The sequence below is a fragment of the Arvicola amphibius genome, chromosome 8 (assembly GCF_903992535.2).
Source record: "Arvicola amphibius chromosome 8, mArvAmp1.2, whole genome shotgun sequence".
In the NCBI taxonomy this organism is placed as follows: domain Eukaryota; kingdom Metazoa; phylum Chordata; class Mammalia; order Rodentia; family Cricetidae; genus Arvicola; species Arvicola amphibius.
The window spans coordinates 75,278,636-75,296,689 of NC_052054.1; the positions used below are offsets into that span (position 1 = coordinate 75,278,636).

General features: G+C 51.4%; 1 protein-coding gene across 4 annotated transcripts; it reads right to left on the reverse strand.

Moving 5' to 3' along the window:
• Positions 1-1,523: 1,523 nt before the first annotated feature.
• On the reverse strand, positions 1,524-17,990 carry Dedd2 (death effector domain containing 2). Of its 4 annotated transcripts, XM_038338967.2 has the most exons (8): positions 17,792-17,990; positions 17,467-17,592; positions 16,494-16,634; positions 15,514-15,880; positions 14,836-14,910; positions 14,236-14,358; positions 9,670-9,813; positions 1,524-2,662 (listed from the first exon to the last, which is right to left on the reverse strand). In XM_038338967.2, exons 4-8 carry the CDS (start codon positions 15,839-15,841, stop codon positions 2,271-2,273), a joined length of 1,062 nt encoding a protein of 353 aa, XP_038194895.1. In that variant the 5' UTR covers positions 15,842-15,880; positions 16,494-16,634; positions 17,467-17,592; positions 17,792-17,990; the 3' UTR covers positions 1,524-2,270. The 4 variants fall into 4 exon arrangements, with proteins under 4 accessions (XP_038194895.1, XP_038194893.1, XP_038194896.1 ...); XM_038338965.2 differs by lacking the exon at positions 17,467-17,592; XM_038338968.2 differs by lacking the exons at positions 17,467-17,592; positions 17,792-17,990 and adding an exon at positions 17,292-17,438.
• Positions 17,991-18,054: the final 64 nt, after the last annotated feature.

The following is an 18,054-nucleotide window of genomic DNA, read 5'->3' on the forward strand; positions in this document are numbered from 1 at the left end:
GCTCCTTTCCTCCAACACAGGTTCATTTCTTTCTGGTGCACATGACAGGCAGAGGTGATGGGGTGAGGTGGGGGTGTAGTAAACAGACAGGAGGGGACTCCTGGGGGGTAGGGAACCTGTTACAGAGAGGCCTGGAAAACAGTGGGTGGAGCTGGAAACCTGCTGCCCAGGCAGAAGCCACAACCTGGAGTTGAAAAGTCAGAAGAGCAGCCACAAGGCTTGAACAGAGACGCATCCCGGAAGCGAGGTGGGAGCCAGACCTAGGCTAAGGCAGGTGGCAGTTTCCATCTCCAGGTACACATAAAACCCAGAAGGCAGCCTCAAAGCTAAATTGTGGTAAATTGTGTGCCTAAGGGTGCTCCGAAGGCAGGGGCAGAAGGATCTCTGAGTTGGAGGTCAGCCTGGTCTACACAGTGTTTCAGGCCAACCAGGGCTACAAGGTAGACCCTGTTCTCAAACTAACAAAACAAAGCCGAGGCTCCTCTCAGTCAGTTAAGAAGGGCTACTTAAGTCAGCCTCCCTCACTGCTCGCCTCCAGTCCCCTCCCACATGGGCACCCAGCAGATCACAAGGGAGCTGGCTGGACGAGCCTCCCTCCATATCCTGAACAGAATTGAACCGTCAGTGTCCCTGTCCACCAACCAGCAGAGGTCCAGGAAGGAACCTAGACATGGGTAAGTGCACTTCTAGGCCCAGAAAAGGGCAGCCCCTGGAATCTGTACCCACTCACCTCCCAACTGTCAAGTCCTCCTCCTTAGGCCCCAGGGATGGAAGACTTGGGTTCTGTGTCAGAAGTTCTACCTCCTGCATCTCTGCCTTCAGAGGAAAGGCACGAGTGCTCCCACAGCAAGCAGTGCTTCAGCTTCAGAAAGACGAGGAGTGGAGAACCCCTGGCTGCCTCTCCTCTCCAGTGTCCCATCTCCAAGGATCTATCAGCTCCTCTCCCTGAGCAGGCTGAAAATCCTGGGGTCCTCTTTCAGAGTTCAGTTCCCAGCTGCTACTCCAGGCAGCTCACAACTACCGGGAACTTTAGCTCCAGGGGATCTGACCTCTCAGGCTTCCATAGGCTGCATGCATGCGCACGCACACGCACATACATATGCACGCACACACCCTGAAAAGAGCTGGAGAAATGTTCAGTGGTTAAGATCACTGGCTCCTCCTTCAGAGGACCCCACACCCTCACGGTGACTCAGGATATCCAACACCTCTGGCCTGCTTGGACACCAGGAACACATCTGGTCAATGGGCATACGTGTAGGCAGAACATCCATATACATAAAATTTAAGAATTCCCCTCTGTGAACATACAGAATTCTACAAAGCACGTATGAACAGGGCTGGGAGTCAAAGACTCCAAGGCCTTAATTCCTTCTTTGACTGTTAAGGAAAGTGAGGCCCAAGGAACGGAGATTCCTACAGCAACAGCTAGCAAATGAGCCAGCATCTTCTTCAGCCCTAACATGAGGCCACCACATGAAAGACAATCTTTCCCCTTGCCCACCAATAAAAAGTACTTAGCCTTGATGCCCACCTATGCCCTTTCCGGGGCAGTTTTATTGGCGCAATTTGTAAAACATCTTCCACCAGCCCCAAGTCTTTGACGTCCCTTCATGAGAGAGTTGCTAGTTCTGGCCTGAGCTCTGTACACAACACTGACCTCGAACGGCTGTGGCCACAAAACCCACGTGATGCTCTGGGTCAAAGAGTCCAAGGGCAAGGCTGTCTCTAGCTCCAGGGAGCAGGGGAAGGGGATGAGAGGTGGATGATGTCTGTGCGTACACCACACAAAGCCCTGGCTGGTTACATGAGTGAAGGGGCAAGGTGAGCAGGCCCCATGGGCACCCCAGCTCCAGAGCCCACTGCTGTGGCTGAAGTCCTGATGGGGACAATAAAATCTGAGATCCTGAGAGAGAAGCCCTTAGGCTAAAGTGTGTGGAGCCAGCCAGCATCAGCCCAAGCTGAGAGACACGATGTGCAGGGGGCTTTGGTGACTGTGGCTACACCTCCCTGCTTTAGGGCTCAGCAAACCTGGCACCCAAAGTTGAGGGAATCCACTTGGAGTGGGGGAAAACTGGGAAGGAAGCAGCTAGAAGTGGTTTATGCCTCAAAGCCTACATCCTATAGGAGAGGCGGTTAAGGAACTTGCAGACCTGACACAGTCCTCAGAGTTGCTAAAGTGATGGTCATCTGGGGGCAACATAGTCATCTTCCAGGGAAGAAGGTTGCCCCGAGACTTGGAGGTGGGGTCAGTCCTGTCAGCTCCAGGATCAGGAAGCCTCTGTCCCACGTCGTCCCCCGTCCTCCTCCATCAGCAACAGGCGGCGCCGACCAGCCTCGTAGTCAGCCTCGTCCACACTGACCAGCAAGCGGACAGCCTCCCGGCCCACGGCCTCCCGCAAGGCCTCAGTCAGAAAGACACCCCGAAGGGCCTGAAGCAGGGCACCACTCAGATAATCACCCCAGAAGGCATCCAGGTAAGAGAGTTCTGAGAATTTGATGTCACAAACCACAGAGCCCAGGTCCCTTGACCGCAGCACAGCAGTGGCTTGTCCGAACACATCCAGCTGTCGGGCTAATGCCTGAGGTCTCCGGGACGCTACGCCCTGCTCCAAGGCTGGCCCATGCTCACAGTACTCTGCTCGAACCCGGAGCCGGATGTCTGCAGGAGAAGGGGTGGCTCATTAGTGGGCACCACAGTTCTCTTTCCCTCTGCTCTGCCCCCTTCCCAGAGCCACACCACGGACGTCTGGATACCCACTCCTCTCTGGGAGGCCTGGTCTGAGATACTGTACCCGCCTCCAATTTCAACACTTCCTCACTGCTTCCTGAATCACCAAGCAGGTTCCATCCAGTACAACACTGCCTCTCCCTACCAAGGGTTATTCTTTCTCTAGTTCCTAAATTCTTTGCTCTAGTGACCCTCCCAGCGAGGTCCACCCAGATCAGGCCTACTCTAGATCCACCCACCAGCTCACTCTCCTGCAGCACATCCAGTTCCCCAGATCCAGCCTGGTTTTCCCAAAAGTACCTGTCATCTTCTAACCCACTTCAGCAGTGGCATCCCAAGTTCCCCAGACAGCAGCACCCTGAAGGACCTTGTGTTGTTCAGGCACACACCCTGGGGTACTGAGCTGGTGCTCAGTGTTTGCAACTGTTTGTGAATGAATCAGTACATAAGCCAAGGGCTTGGCTCTCGGCTGTCAGCCTCACACCACCTCTCACACAGTGAGAGTCCAAGATAAAACAGCCCATCCTCCCAGCAAGCTGCAGGAAGCAAGGAGCCATGGCAAAGCACAGGAGACCAGGCTCTGCTGAAGGTACAGTGCTCTTTCCACAGAAGGTAAGATGACAGAGTAGTTAGACTAAGGCTGCTAATGGCCACTGGGTCACCCAGGGAGGACAATGAAGCCCACACAGGGCCAAAGACAGAGGGAAAGAAACCCCTGAGTTGATTATGTATCAGGAAGAACCATCAAGATTGGCAGGCACCATCAACAGGAATGGTAGGTATCACCACCAGGAATGGCAGACATTACCATCAGGATCGGTAGGTACCACCATCAGGAGATACCACTATCAGTTCCCACTTTCACTTAGCCTCTACCTACATCTGCCCAAAGGAGGTGGCAGCTCTGCCAGAGGACAAAGAGAGGGCTACTAAAGACAATCCATGCTAGCATTGAGTTTGGGTTAGTAACCTCTCCTCTGGAGCATCCACATCCCTGTGGGAGGCTGTTAACAGTGCTGCCTCTTCATACCCAGCACAGTTGTGCAAGATCCAGCTAGGTTTGGGGACCACAGCAGCCAACACTTCTAAAACACTGATAACTGCCAAACAACCTGCACCCCAAGTGCCTAAGTCACGACTCAACTCACAAACAGCCATCTGAGACAGGCCTTATTAGCACCTATTCACAGATTTTGGAAGTGGAAGCAAAAAGGAGCAGAGACTAGCCCAAGGTCACATGGCCTGGTAGAGTCTCCTAGATCCAAACAGCAGACTTCTCCAAGGATAGAAACCATTAAAGCCAGGAGTTATTAGACCACTGCTGTACCCCTGGGCAAGTCAGAGCCTCTGTAAACACAGGCCTGATCTAGACTAGGGCATCTCTGCCTGGAGAGCTGTTTAAGAGTGGGCAGGAAGCAACAGCCATTGGTGAGGCCAAGGCCACGGCACAGTGGGTACTCCTGAAACCACAGCAGCCAACTGTGAAATGCCAAATGACTGACACACGCCCTAACCTGGGGTCAAGGGCCACCTTCAACCCAAGGGGAAATCAAAGCCCTGGGAAGATGAGTGGTAACACTGTGGGCTCCTATCACCTTTCACAGTAGCTCAGAGACTGGAAAGCAGAAGGCAGGTCCCCAGAACCCCAGAGAACTTCTCACCACACTCGTTTCCTCCCCACCCCAAACCCTTCCTCTTTCTGCCTTGAGGGGAACCCCATCCTCTCCACTGGAGGCCCAGAGAAGTTGGCCCAGCCTAAGCTCCCAGGACTGCTCTTGGACCAGCCCCCATCCCTGACTCCCATTAAAAGCCTCTGACCACTGCTTCCCAACTGAGGGTGGGGACCAGGGAGTGGAGAAACAGAACTTGCCCAAGGCCATGTGGGGCTGGGCAGAGCAGAGGCAGAGGCAGCTGGTAGAGTCCCACAGACCTGAAAATGAGTCCCAGCTCTGCCATACTCTAGCTGTGAGGCCTTGGGCATGTGACCTCACCTCTCTGAGCCTGTTTCCCCATCTGAAAAACACAAACAAACAAGAGGTCCCTGCTGCGTGGTGGTCACACAGATTAGTGAAGCAACTGGAAGAGTGCCTGACTCCGGGGCTTACAGCACACGAAGGCCACAGATTCAGGAACTCTACCCACACAGCTCCTGCCCAGGCCCTCACCTCTCCACGTCAGTCCCCTCCAGCCACTGCTCCATCCTCCCACTCCCTGCCTTCTGGCCACCACGAAATAATCCTCACGCCCTCATAGAACGATCTGCCCACCTCCTCTGTCCTAAACACATGCATTTACCCAGCAATGCACAGCATAGGGGGCTCCCTTCCAGCCCAGCCAGGCCCTTCCCCAGTCCTCCTCCTCCACAGCACAATTACTGAAGTAAGTCATCCAGCTACTCAGAGATGCCGCACACTCCCTCACTCAACAGTACCAGAGGATACTTGTGGAGTTCCAGGCATCCAAGGATGAAAAAGGGTATGCCACAGGTGGGGCAGGCAAACAAGCTGTCCACTGTTGCCCTCCTCCCAGACCAGGCCCGTCTAATCCTCAGGTACTTTCATTACTGCCCTTTACAGAGGAGGAAATGCTCTACCAGCCCACAGTCCACCTCTGACCTGGAAACAGATCACAGCCCAGGAAGGGAAGGACAGGAGGCTCCCAGTAAGCTCTGCCTGCCATGGTTCCACCCTGGCTCACCGCACAGGCTTCCCTGTTGGCCCTGAGCCAGCATACACGGATGACACTCGAGTGACTCTACTGTGCTCTGCCCAACACTGCGTGCATCATGTCCCTGAGCCTTCTGATCATCTCCACGGCTTTACAAGGTGATGCTGTGCCTCCTGTCTGTGGCTGAGGAAACTGAGGCACAGAGGCTGAGTCACCTAGCTAGATCACTCCAAAATTCTACCTGAGGTGCCTGGCTCCATTCAGAGCCCAAGCTCTTAACTACCCAACCCTGTCCGCTGCCTCTCATTCAAGCATATATAAACAAGTAATTAGTAGGCATTCTAAGGCCAGGAGAGAAAATGATAGGCAGGGACTTACAATTTAGAAAGACTGGCCGGGCAGTGGTGGCACCTGCCCTTAATCCCAGTACTCGGGAGGCAGAATCAGGTAGATCTCTGTGAGTTTGAGGCCAACCTGGCCTACAAGAGTTAGTTCTGGAACAGGCCCCAAAGCTACAGCTAAACCCTGTCTTGGAAGAAAAACAAAGAAAGGGAAAGGGAAAGAAAAGGAGTGGAGGGGAAGAGAGGGGAGAGGAGGGGATGGATCTAGAAAACATAATATTGAGATGGTAACCCAGACCCAGAAAGACAAATATCATATGTACTCACTCATAAGTGGCTTTTATACATAAAGCAAAGGAAAACAGCCTATAATTCACAATCCCAGAGAACCTAGACAACAATGAGGACTCTAAGAGAGACATATATAGATCTAATCTATATGGGAAGTAGAAAAAGACATGATCTAAAGTAAACTGGGAGCATGGGGACCATGGGAGAAGGTAGAAGGGAAGGGAAGAGGCAGGGAGGGGAGTGGAGAAAAATATATAGCTCAATAAAAACAGTAAAAAAAAAATTGGGCCAGGCAATGGTGGCACACACCTTTGATCCCAGCACTCAGGAGGCAGAGACAGGTCGATCTTTAAGTTCAAGGCCAGCTTGGTCTACAGAGTGAGTTCCAGGACAGGCTCCAAAGCTACACAGAGAAACCCTGTCTCGAGAAAATAAACAACAAACAAACAAACACAAAAAAAGTTGGAAGCTGGGCATGGCGCTACAACACACTTGGAGCCAGAGGCAGGAGGGTCAGTTCAAGTCAAATCTTGGCTATATAGCAAGTTCCAAACCAACTTGGGACACATGAGACACTGTGTCAAAAAAAGCTCTCCTCCCGGCAACAAAAGAAAAAGAGAAGGAAAAGCAAAGCAAAGCATAGCCAGCTCTGACAGCTCATGTCTGTAACCCCAGTACTCAGGAGGCAGAGGCAGGAGGGTCACCAGAAGTTCAAGATCAGTCTGGGTTACACAGCAAGCTCCAGGCTAGTCATAGTTACACAGCATCACCTGCCTGGCCCTCTCCTCTCTATCTCCACCTCTTCTTCAAACCCTCATGGCTTCTGCACCACCCTGTGACCACCACAGGCATATGCGCATGCAGGCTTCTGATCCAGCTCACCCTCCAAGTGGGATGCTTCCTGTCTGAAACCTCTGATTTGGCTTTTCTTCCAACCAGAAAAACAGCTCAAGAGAACAAGGCCCCCTGCAGGCACTCTGTAGATAAAAGAGGGAACAAGCCAGAGCAGTTCCTGCCCAGCTCTGTTGCTGCTACCTCCTTCCTTCTGACGTTCATTCACACGGGCACAGTGGTGGACATGGGCCCGACTTCAACAATTGTCTTGACAACGAGAGGTCAGGTGAGTATCATGTCCACTGTCCACTGGACGGCCCGGAGAGGTGTCTGTGTCGGGCCTGTGTCGAAACCCTGGGTTCCAACCACCCTCCTGACACGCACAAGTGTTCAGTAGCTTAGTCTAGTTCTGTCTCAATGGGAGCAGCTAGGCGTCAATTGTTTTGGGTATGTTGGGGCAAGAATGGCCCAGCCCTTCCTTAGTCAGACCCAGAAGGGTTCACTGCCATGTTAAAGGTAAGTCATCCCCATTTTTCAGAAGAAAATATTGGGGCCCAAGCAGGGAGAACCTAAGCCAGCCCCACCCTCCTTGGTGACTCAGCATCAGCAAGCATTTCATGGTCCTTCAGATTCCAGCCACACCCTAACAACCTCCTGGCCTCGGGGAAGAGACTTGAAGCCTGGATGGTCCTGCTCCCCAGCCCTCAGGGCAATGGCTCCCTAACCTACTCAGCCAGAAGGGCGGCTGTGGTAATTGCTTGACTTCCTGCACTGGGCAGCCACCCCCTCAAGTCAGCACCCTGTGAGGACACAGGCTGGGCTGGCTATGCTCTGTGCTCCTGGCACAGGTATCTGCCACCTCATCTCTGAAGTGGGGACAACACCCACTGCCTAAGAGGCCACATGGCACTGGGAGGGACAGGTGTGTGCGTGTACTGTGCTCCCTGTTTCGTGGACATAGACGGGGAGAGGCACCCTGGGCCAAGGCCGCCTGTGTATCCTATAGACTCAGAAGAGCACCTCCTCCAGCTTCTATGTCTACCCCAGCCCTGGCCTAAGCATGTCAGCTGCTGCCCATAACCTCCAGCTTCTAGGAATGCCTTCTTAGTGGACTGGATGCTCACCTGACGGCGTCTACTGCGGACTCCTGTCCCTCCACAAGGGTGTCCCTGCAGACCCCTGGGGCACTTGGCCCATTCCTGGCTTTGTGCCAGCTGAGATCACAGACTACCTTGGTGTAGCTGTGGTTATCCACTTAACACACTACCATATAAGCTCCTAGAGGCCAGGGACTTCCCGCCCTGGTCTAACAACTCTGTGTCCTCAATGCCTAGAACAGCACCTGATAAAGAAGAGATACTCAACAAGAAAAATGATATGGAAGAAATGGTAAGTAAACCATTCTGGGGCTCCTGCAACCCCAGAATAAAGTCTAGACCTTCAAGGCCCCACCTGTCTCGACCCAAAAAGTCTTTGCTTCCAACAGCAACCTCACTGAACACTACACAGAGGTCATACAGGGCCACCTTCCTAGCTCCCCCTCCAGCTCCCTCAAGTTCGTCCTGAAAGCAGCAGCTCTACAGAGACTAGAGGGCTCCCCTTACCCCACTGCCTCTGTGTCACACCAGCCCGGCTGCTATTTTCCTCACCATGTTCGCGTAGCCTAGACACTGGAGTCTGAGAGATTGTATCTGAGTCCTTTTGTGTTCCCAGGTCTACCCAGCCCAGGGAAGGAGGGACCAGAGAGGGCTGTCCTCCCCAAGCCTCGCCCCCAGAACACAGTGAAATATCTCAAGGGCAAAGACTGATCCTGAGAGCCTAGGATGGAGGTTACATGCCTACAGTACTATCACTGGGGAGGTTGAAGCAGGAAGATTCCAAGGTAAAGTCCAGATTTGGTACTATATATTTGGTTTTATATATATATATATATGACTACCAGGCAATGGTAGGTTCTAACAAAAGCCTATCTCAACCCAGAGGGGAAAAAAAGAAAGAAAAGAAAAAAAACTAGAAGCATGAACAAAAATCCAAACCCCCACCCATTCTGTAGTTGATCAGCCTTCTGCTAGGGCCTGACTGGCTTCCCCACCAGCCCTTGACAGTATCTCCCATTGCCTCAGCAATCCCAGCTCCAATGGACTGCCACTCAGCTGCAAGGTCAGCTCTACTGGGACAGGGCCTCCCTGCTACAAGCCCCAGACACCAAGCCTCACACGCACATGGCCTGTGCTAGGTACTGTTCCAAGTGGATTATATGGGGAACTGCTATCCTGACAGCAGCTCTAGGCAGACCTTCATCATCTTACTGTTCCATGTGGGATCCTGACTCCCACCCCACTCAGTCTCCTGCCCAAGGTCAGGCAGCTTCTTTAAATGCCTGGGCTAAAGCCAAGCACAGTGGCTCACACCTTTAAGTCCAGCACTTGGGAGGCAAAGGCGAGAAGATCTCTATACGTTTGAGGCCAGTTTGATCTACAGAGTGAATTCAGGTCAGCCAGGAATACATAGTGAGACCCTTTCTCAAAAACCAAAAGTCAAAGCTAAGATGTAACTTGACAGACTGACCTAGAGTCCTGGCTTTTCTATCCCCATCACATCCTTTACTGCTTCAGAAAAGGCTGCATACCTACATAGCATGTGTGTTTTGATCCTTCATCACACAGAGAAGTCAAGAATATCACTCTGCTCAACAGATGTTTACCGACCCACCAGTATCACATCCCAGGTTGATGTAGTGTGGCTCACCCTCCAACTCTGTAGTCCACCATGGGCACAGGACTCTCAAGGCCCACGGATACTTACCACAGGTCACTTTGCCTTCTGATGAGGGCCTGCCCAGCTTCTGGTGCTGCTGCTGCATGGTTGCTGGGCCTGCTCTCTGCCGCCGCCTGGCACCACTGCTAGGGCGTCCCCGACTCCGCCGCTGCCGTTTGGTGGGAGGGGAACCTGGAAGACATAGGAGAGCCAGCTCAGGACCAGGAAGAAAGAATGCCAAAATACAGACAGGGCCTGTGAGAGAATAAATGTGTACAGTTTACAACCCCACAAGAGAGGAATCAGAACAGGCCTTACATCTGTTAGTTTCCTGGGAGCCCTGAAAGGACACATTAGAAATAATTGAAATTGGCTGTAGATAGACTCCTTGAAATGCTTTTAGCTTTGCCTTTTGAGTCATGTAACTGTTTTATACACTTAAAATGAAAAGAAGCAAATGATAAAGTCAAACAGAAACGGATGAACCGAGGTGCACATAAGTGGTGATGCCGAATTCTGATGAAGGAGTTAGGGCAAGTACCTTAGAACACTGTGACTGCACTCAGCTGGATCTGACCAAAGAACAACAAGTACAAAGAAAGAGTGACCAGCATTCGAGGCAGAGGCAGACGGATCACTGTGAGTTCAAGGGCCACCCGGTCTACAGAGTAAAATCCTGTCTCAAAATGCATGCATGCTTACACACACAAACACAAACACACACCCATATTCTCACTCTCTCACTCAGAATAAATACAAATCCATTTTGTGCTCCATCCAATGGATGCTGACAGCGGGGAGTGAGGCTGAGTTAGAAGATCAAGGGATTCCAGGCCAGTCTGGACTACATAATAAAACCCTGCCTTAGAACTAAAATAACACCAAGAAGAGAGAGCTGGAGAGATGGCTTAGTGGGTAAAGGAGCTTGCTGCTCACACCTGCTGACCAGAGTCCAATTCCTGGAGCCACATAAAGGCAGAAAGAGAAGCCATTCCACAGTTATCCTCTGACTTCTGTATCTGTGTGCCATGAACTCCCTCAGCACTCGCTCTCTTTGCCTTTTTCTCTCTGTCTCTCTACCTCTCTTTTTCTCTCTCTCACACACAAACACACACTCTAGCAGCAAGATTTTAAAGGAAAGCTGAGTTGGAAAAATTTACAAAAAGAGGAAGAAAACATGTAACAAAATAAATGTGTTCAGTTTGCAACTCCCTGTAGACAAGAGGGATTCTGAACACTACTGACAGGTTACTCCTGTTGCAAGTCTGAAAGAATACATTAGTAGCAAATCAAACACTACAGATAAAATTTGTTGTCACCTCATTACTGCTGGAAAATAAAGTAAACCCATCTCAGTGCCAACGGCCAAGATTTTCACTATTAAAAAAAAAGTCAGGGGCCCAAGAGAAGGCTCAGCAGTTAGCATGCACATTGTTCTTCTTGATTCCTCCGGGACCAGCACTCAAGTTTGCAAACCCAAACACATACACATAATTCAAGTAAACTTAAAAGCCTCAACGATTATTGGCACAAGTCACCAAACCCAGCTTGGAGAACTTTTTCTGAAAAGCAGGCATCCGCTTTCCCAGACAGCTGAGAAGCAGACTACACACCCGGCTACTGGTCTCTAAACATCCAGGCCTCTAACAGAAACCAGGCTTCTTGACAAGATGACTTTGGGGGTGAGAAGTGCAAGGTAAGCCCAGGACATCAGGAACGTCACTCAGAGAGTGACGCAGACAAGTCAAAAGGACAGAGCAAAGCAATCTGAATGCTGGTAAGAATGACTAATTGGCTAACAAAGTAAACTAAGCCAGGCAGTGGTGGTGCTACCTCTGATTTCAGCACTCAGGTGGTAGAGGCATCTCAGGTGAGTTTCCAGTCAGGACTACTTGGTGATACCCTGCTGTTAAATTGGAAAGAGAAAAGAAGGGCTGGGGAGCAGCTCAACTGTAGAGCTCCTTCCTAAAATCCAACAATGCAGTTCTAGGGGCACAGCCTGGTAAGAGAAGCCTTTGCCTCACATGAACAAAGCCCTCAGTTTAATCTCTAGTACCATAAAAACAAAAAAAATAATTAAAAATGAAAACACATTTTTAAAGCTACTCTTTGTTCCAGCCTCATTGCACAAGACAGTAATCCCAGCTACTAGGTTGCTGAAGTAAGGGAATATGGGCAACTGAGAACCTGCTTCAAGTTTATTTTCACAAACAAGCTGTAAAAAAAAATAAGCAAATAAACAAATGAGTCACCATTTACAAATATTACCATGGTAAATGGTTCAAACAGGGTTCACAGAATGATACTACACCCCCCTGGAGGAATAAGTGAGTACAGAGAATGCTAAAAAGCATCTTCTTTTTTTTTTTTTTTTTTTTTGGTTTTTCAAGACAGGGTTTCTCTGCAGCTTTAGAGCCTGTCCTGGAGCTAGCTCTTGTAGACCAGGCTGGTCTCAAACTCACAGAGATCCGCCTGCCTCTGCCTCCCAAGTGCTGGAATTAAAGGCGTGCGCCACCAACGCCCGGCCTAAAAAGCATCTTCTTACACACTAATAACCATAGCAAGAAAGCGTCATCTCTTCACTGAGCCTCACGGATGGTTCAGCGGATAATGCACCTGCTGCTCAAGCAGCATATGCCTGTGAGGCGAACATGGAGGCTCAGCTGCTGTCCTAGTACCCAGGAGGCAGAGACAGGATTCCCAGGGCAAGCTGGCTTGAGGAGCAGCCAAAGACCTTGTCCCACCCATTAAACAGTGTGAATCAGGAAGACAGCTAGTGCCAACTTATAGCCTCTCCACAGACATGCACACGTGTGAACATGAACCTTCAAAGACACACCTACACACATATAAGCACATCACACATCAACACACACAAATATAGCTTCACACATACAAATCTGGCCAGAACCAGCTGACCACATGTCCGTATTTACAGTGCAAATTTCATGACAGGCATCAACAAAAGGAGAATGCATTGATCAAGGAACATTCCTGCCAAAAATGTGTAACCCAAATCAAACCAACCCTTTGCACCTAATGACCACTCTGCAGGAAGTCAGACGGACAAGTGACAGGACCATCATATAGCAACCAGAAGCAGTCAGAATGCTGTACACATCAATCAGCCCTGTGGGTGGACAAGTCAAAAGCAGAACACTCTGGGCCACGGAGGAGGTGTGCGGGAGTCGTGGTTCAGTGGTATAGAGGGCAGTAAGCATGTAGGAGGCCCAGGTTCCAGGTCTAGCCCCAGAAAGAAGAAAGGAAGGAAGGTAGGTAGTCAGTCAGCCTGTCTGCCTGGTAAGGAAGGAGTTTCTACTCTATAGAGGTTAAAAGATATAAAAAAACTGGGCTGAGAGATGGCTCAGAGGTTAAGAGCGCTGACTGTTCTTCCAGAGGTCCTGAGTTCAATTCCCAGCAACCACATGGTGGCTCACAACCATCTGTAATGAGATCTAGTACCCTTTTCTGGCCTGCAGGAATACATGCAGACAGATGCTGTATACATAATTAATAAATAAATCTTTTTAAAAAAGATATAAAAACTGCATGCCACTTGGGCACAGTGGCTCACACCTCTAATTCCAATACTGGGAAGGACAAGGCCAGAGAATTGCCTCTAGTTCCATGGGTCTCAACTTTCCTAATGCCACGACCCTTTAATACAGTTCCTTATGCTGTGGTGACCCCAACCATACAATCATTTCCATTACTACTTCATAACTATAATTTTGCTACTGTTATAACTCTGAATGGAAACAGTTGTGTTTTCCATTGGTCTTAAGTGACCCCTGTGAAGGGCTGTGTGTCACGACCCACAGGTTGAGAATCACTGCTCTAGTTTGTAGATGAATCTTGGCTACAAATGAGTTAGTTCTAAGCCAGCCTGGGCTGCAGAATGAGACTCCATCTCTAAACAGTAACTAGTAAAGCTTTTCTTTTTTAAGCTGCATACACAACAATATAAACAGGCTCTGAAACTGCGCAGATCTTAGGAAGTTCGAAAGTAGACCACGAAGGTGTCAGAGAACTAATACTCGTTTTCTTAGGTGTGATAAGAGTCTTCAAAGGGCAGAAGAAAACTTATTCTCAAATTATGCCAGCTAATTCCGAGGCAAGGATATTGATGCCTGTAATTTACTACCAAAAAGTTCAACAAAAACCTCAGAATTTTCTATGCACACATTACACACAGAACACAGTGGCAGAATGTCTGTGATCCCTGAATCCAGGTGAAGATATTCTCTGTATTATCTTAACTTCTCTGGACATTTGAAATTTTACATAATTAAAAATTAGGGGGAGGGGGATTGTGTTCACTGACTAGAATACAATAATTAAACTAATTAAAGGCATTCACCATGAAATAAATCTCAGAAATGTGCCCAGCCAAGGCTGCCAGGTCACATGCCTCAACATGATGCCATCTGAGTGAAGCCTGAGTCCATGTGACACAACCCTGTTGCTTCAGGACACACGCGTCTACCTATAGCAATAACAAAAACAAGACAGTGACCCTTCAGGCCATTTCCTTGATGGGCCAGGACGCTGGAGGTCATCACAGTTTAAGAAAGCCACAGGGACCCTGTCACCCTACCTACCCAGTGGACTCACCTGTGTCCCACTGACTCTGCTGGGAATCAGAAGAACTACCTGACTGTTGCCGACGCCGGCAACTGCCCTCTGTCCTTTTGGAAGAAGAGCCAGGACTGCCGTAACTGTATCGCTCGGGAGATACTGGGGAAAGAGAATGGAATCAGTATTCACAGCTTCCTTATCTTCCAGGTCTAGCCTCCTAGGAAGAATGAATGCCTGGACCATAGGATGCCTAACCCCAGATCTCAGAGGTCACGCCCAAACACCCACTCCTTCTCAAGCACTTCCCGCCTACAGGTTGCTCACGGGCCCCTAGGACACAGTGCTCATGGGGCTGCCCAACCCATATCAAAGCTCCAGCTGTCAGGCTTATTCGTCCAATAGACCAGGTCCCTGCAATGGCCCTTGCCCCCATGTGCTCCTGGCTTATGCCGGGGGGCCCCAACCTTTCATCTCTTCTAGACCCTGACACTCAAGACATATTTTTCCAAAATCAGACAGCTATCCCTAGAGGTGCCCTTCTGTTTGTGCAAATCCCACAGGCTTATTACGGGACAGGAAAGCTCATAATCCCTCCTCCCCAGCCGCCATACTCTCTCTCTCAAGAGAAGAGCCTACCTATGTACACAGGCTTCCTGGTACATGACCCCTCCCGGCTCTTCCCTTTCTGTCCAAGGATCAAGGGCCTCAACCCTGGAGACAGGACAGGCAGGTTTGAATCTTTTTCCCTTTACTTGCTACATGTTAGGTATGTGACATATTTTCAAGCCCCTCTCCCCCTTTTTAAACGCCATCTTCTTAGACTTTTCCTTCATCATTACCCAGGTTGGGGCCACCTCCCCTCATTTTGAGGCATTCTATCCATCTCACCCAATATATGACCGTTATCTGAAGCTAAGTTCCTCGTTTATTATTAAGCGGCTCCCTCTACTAATGCCAGCTTCATGTAATAAACAACTTGGCCTTATTCTCTTTGTGGCTACCATGATGGATGTAGTTCTCACATGCAGCCAGATAACTTCTCTAAGCCTGTTGTTTTCCCTGTGTGCTGGGGTTCAGTTCATATGAAAGGTTTACCTCTACCTGGCATAAAAATTCCACACACGGCGGCCACAACCTTTGCTAATATGATCAAATTCCACAAGCTCACTCCTAACCTAAGTTATGCCCTCTCCTCTCCCTTTTTGGGTTCTCATTGGGGGAAAAGGGGGAATTCGTATCAGGGAAGCACAGGGGCCCAGTGGGAGCAAGGTGTTCTGGTCCCATAAGTCCTGCAACCTCCCACTGGAAGCTTACCTGGCCGGCGCCTCTTGCGGGCCAGATGTGGCAGTAGGTCGTGGCGGGCCAGCACGCGCAGGAGTTGGCTCAGCAGCCGCAGGTTGCTCTCGTCGCACTGCCCACGGCGTTCCAGCTCCAGAAGCAGCTCCAGGCCGCTGCGGGCACGGGCCAGGCCTCCGGGGGCGCCGGGAGCCTCATCCAGCAGGAAGGCCAGGAGCTCCAGTTCGCACTCGGTCAGCTGCCCGCCCACCACCTCGAACATACGGTGAAGCGACAGCATGCCGTAGTAATCCAAACACTCATCCTCCTCCCAGCTCGGGGCCGGGGTCGACCCGGACAACGCCATTCCCAGGGGAGGGGTGCGGAACAAGCTCAGAACCAGGGCCTAGAACCCACACGGCGGGGAGGATGTAGTGGTCAGCGACGCGGTGGCCCAGAGAGCCCGCATAGGCCATTCGTGTGACCCCCGCGAGGTGTCTCCGGATAGGGTCGCCCCGTATCCTCAACGGTTTCAGCTACCCCCTCCCTCGGATAGGAATGGTATCACCCCAGGTACCCTCATAACAGGTCCAGACGCCAGACCCCACCGGTCCAGCGAACAGTCGGGCCAGTCAGGCCCCTCCCCAGATGGTTATGTTCCGAACTTGCCACCAACCAACCTGGGAGATCAGCCCGAATGAGCCTCACGGCCCATTGCAGAGCACCTTGTACAAAGCCTGGTGACTTTGGGTGGCAAATGTCGGGCCGTGGTCCTTGGTTCTGTCTACTATACCTTTCGGCTAGCCCCAATGCCCCACCCAAGTGGTACCAATCAAAAGTGACCCTCGGTTCACTGCAAGTGGGATCGACAAAGACAGTCCCGAGCTCCACACAGGTAGTACTGTCTGAACCCGGCCCCTACTCACCCTAGAAGGGCGATCGGTCCTGCCCTCACCCCAGCACCCAAGAGGTCTCATCTACCCGCCATCAGTCACCCTTAGGCCTCTCTGGATCCTCACCAGATTCCGGCGTCCGATGACTCCTGGGCGACGGCCGCAGCCACTTGTTTTGGATCTTTCTGGCACCTTCTCTATTATTACGCCTGCGTCACCTCGCTCCTCCTCCTTCACCCAACTCGCGCAGGTGCGACCGCCACGCCCCTACAGCGCAAGCGCAGAATGAGGCCTCTAAGCCCCACCCCTCCAGGCCGCCTGACGCATCCCCAACCGAAACGTCCCCAGCTCGCCAGTGCTGCGCTTGCGCAGCGGTAGCGCCTAGCTGCGTCTGGCACTTGGTCGTGATTCGAAGTTTAAAGTCTCGGTGTGTGTCCCTTGGATCCCACGACGTGACCTGTTGGGATTATTCATCCCACAGCTACATCCCCCATCTGATCACGACCTAAACGCCCACATGACAAATGCCACCAAGCTGCCGGTGCAAAGTACAACAGTCACGACGGTCAGGGCTCCCAGGAGCTCGCAGAGCTCATAATCCGGACTCGTATTAAAGTATCACCCCCACCATTCCTAGGTGGCATCCAGGAAACCACATCTCAACTCTTCTGTCTCAGAGCCTGTCTGGAAACCCTCATCCAGCTCCCCAGCCCCAATGTAAAAGTCCTCCAGTCGCATGCCCGAGAATACTTCTTCCCCAAATCGCCACAGACCCCCTGACCCCTATGTGCACATCCCGAAGACGTCCATCAGGACCTCTCGTCACAGACCCCACACCCAGGGTTAGAACCGCCCTTCTACACAGTCTCTTTCTTCTCTGCCCTCTGAGTCTCGGAGCCATTCAGAAGCTCCCCTAACCAGCACCTGTCAGAGAAGGGGAGGCTATGGCGTCTTCGCGTCCCCTACGCGGGGCCTTCAGCGTGAGGGCTCCTCCTCCCCCACTTAGGTGACTCAAGGTCAGGGCCCGCACACGCCAGAGCCAGGTCTCTTCTCGGACTGGTTTCCACCCCCGGAATTATCTCCCTGAGAGGCGAGAGACCTGGGCGCGAGGTATTGGCTCAATAGTAGCTGTTGCCTTTCTCTAGGCCTTGGCTTTTCCATCCGTGACAGGGACGGCTGTGGAAACACAGTCCACTGTGCGCTGTCTGTGTGAATCTCACTGAGCCTGAGGGAAAATGAGAGGAAGGGAAAGCCATCTAGAAACGGCAAGGTGGGCTAGAGTGGGTACCCAGTGTTATCAGGCCCTGAGCTGAACGGCTTTTTTCACTTGTATAGCATCCAATGCCTCCAAATAGCCTTCCAGGAGGATGGGATTCAAGCCCACTTTACATATGAGCAAAACTGAGGCGGCCCAGGAAAAGTACCTGAAGTGTGTCTGGCTCTGAAGTTATGCTTCAGGGACGCTCAGCCTCTTCCGCTAAGAGATGCCACCTGTCAAAGTCTCGCGTAGCCTGAAGCTCACTTAGGAGACCACGCTCTAACCGGACGCACACTTCTCTCCGCTGAATTTTCAAACAGCAGGCGAGGAGCGGCCCGGGGGAACTGCGCAGGCGCCTCTCCCGTACCCGGGCACCGCCCACAGGGCACTGCTGTCTGCGTGGAGAAACTCTCGAAGCCCCGCCTGAAT